The sequence below is a fragment of the Puntigrus tetrazona genome, chromosome 3 (assembly GCF_018831695.1).
Source record: "Puntigrus tetrazona isolate hp1 chromosome 3, ASM1883169v1, whole genome shotgun sequence".
Classification (NCBI taxonomy): Eukaryota; Metazoa; Chordata; class Actinopteri; order Cypriniformes; family Cyprinidae; genus Puntigrus; species Puntigrus tetrazona.
Genome location: NC_056701.1, coordinates 8,850,366 through 8,851,262, shown reverse-complemented (window position 1 = coordinate 8,851,262; position 897 = coordinate 8,850,366). Strand labels below are relative to the sequence as shown.

Below are 897 nucleotides of genomic sequence, written 5' to 3'. Positions count from 1 at the left end.
TCAAACTACAATATTTCATATTATAGTTTTTTTTTTATTTTTACTTTAAGATTACTGTCCCCCGAAACTCAAGTAAAATGTTTAAAATCATGAACACGTCTATGATGTGGTTAAATGTAATCTTTAACAAAATTTTGTTTGTAAAGCGATAAATGTATTGTATTTTTTTGCTGTTTTATTTTAGCCCACATAGAACAGAATTTTAATCAGCCATAACATTAACAAAATATCTATCTGATTAATGTTGTCACTGTATCTCTGTTATGTACAAAACTAAATATTTCAAACTAGATTACGATGTCTTATGCTTAAGACAAGAAAAAGTCCTTTAAGCGACGTGCATCATTATTCATCATATCTAATATTATACTTATTCATTTCTTTTTCTCCGATTCTGTCTCTCACCTCCCACACGTGAGCCATTATAGGAGCGTCTGCCCAGGAGTGTTCAGCGTTGAGGCCGTTCTTGCCATTCTTATACACCACCACAGTGAACGACTTATCAAACCACCTGAAACACAAACACTTTGCAAATCACCGGCCAGAGCAAAAACAGAGACTATCACGACTGACTATTGATTCCATTTACAATTAAGTAACGATATTTGAAACATAACCGAAGGATGAATTTGGTTGGACAAACGTCTCACCTGTCGTAGCATTTGCCATGCAGGAGGGACTTGGCATAGCGATCTAAATTGCCGGCAGGATCATCTCCCCTCATGCCTTGCTCGTCGTCGTCCAGGGCAACGAAGAACGCCGCCTTTTCAATGCAGTCCAGAGACCTCTTATTCAGTCCTGAGCTGAAGAACTCTTTCCTGGCCTGAGCCCAAGGAATTCTGGGAAATGAAGTTCAAAACATCTGAGCATTCGTGCTAAAAATAAAAAAATATATAA

At 37.2% G+C, this 897-nt stretch overlaps 1 protein-coding gene across 1 annotated transcript in view; it reads right to left on the bottom strand.

The window, feature by feature from the left end:
• Positions 1 to 897, bottom strand: part of LOC122342001 (carnitine O-palmitoyltransferase 1, liver isoform-like) — a 19,637-nt gene that overhangs the window by 3,503 nt on the left and 15,237 nt on the right. Inside the window, exons 11-12 of the mRNA XM_043235775.1 lie at positions 651 to 839; positions 406 to 511 (exon numbers count right to left, since the gene is read on the bottom strand). Coding sequence (XP_043091710.1) covers positions 406 to 511; positions 651 to 839 — 295 coding nt within the window. The remainder of the gene's footprint in view (positions 1 to 405; positions 512 to 650; positions 840 to 897) is intronic.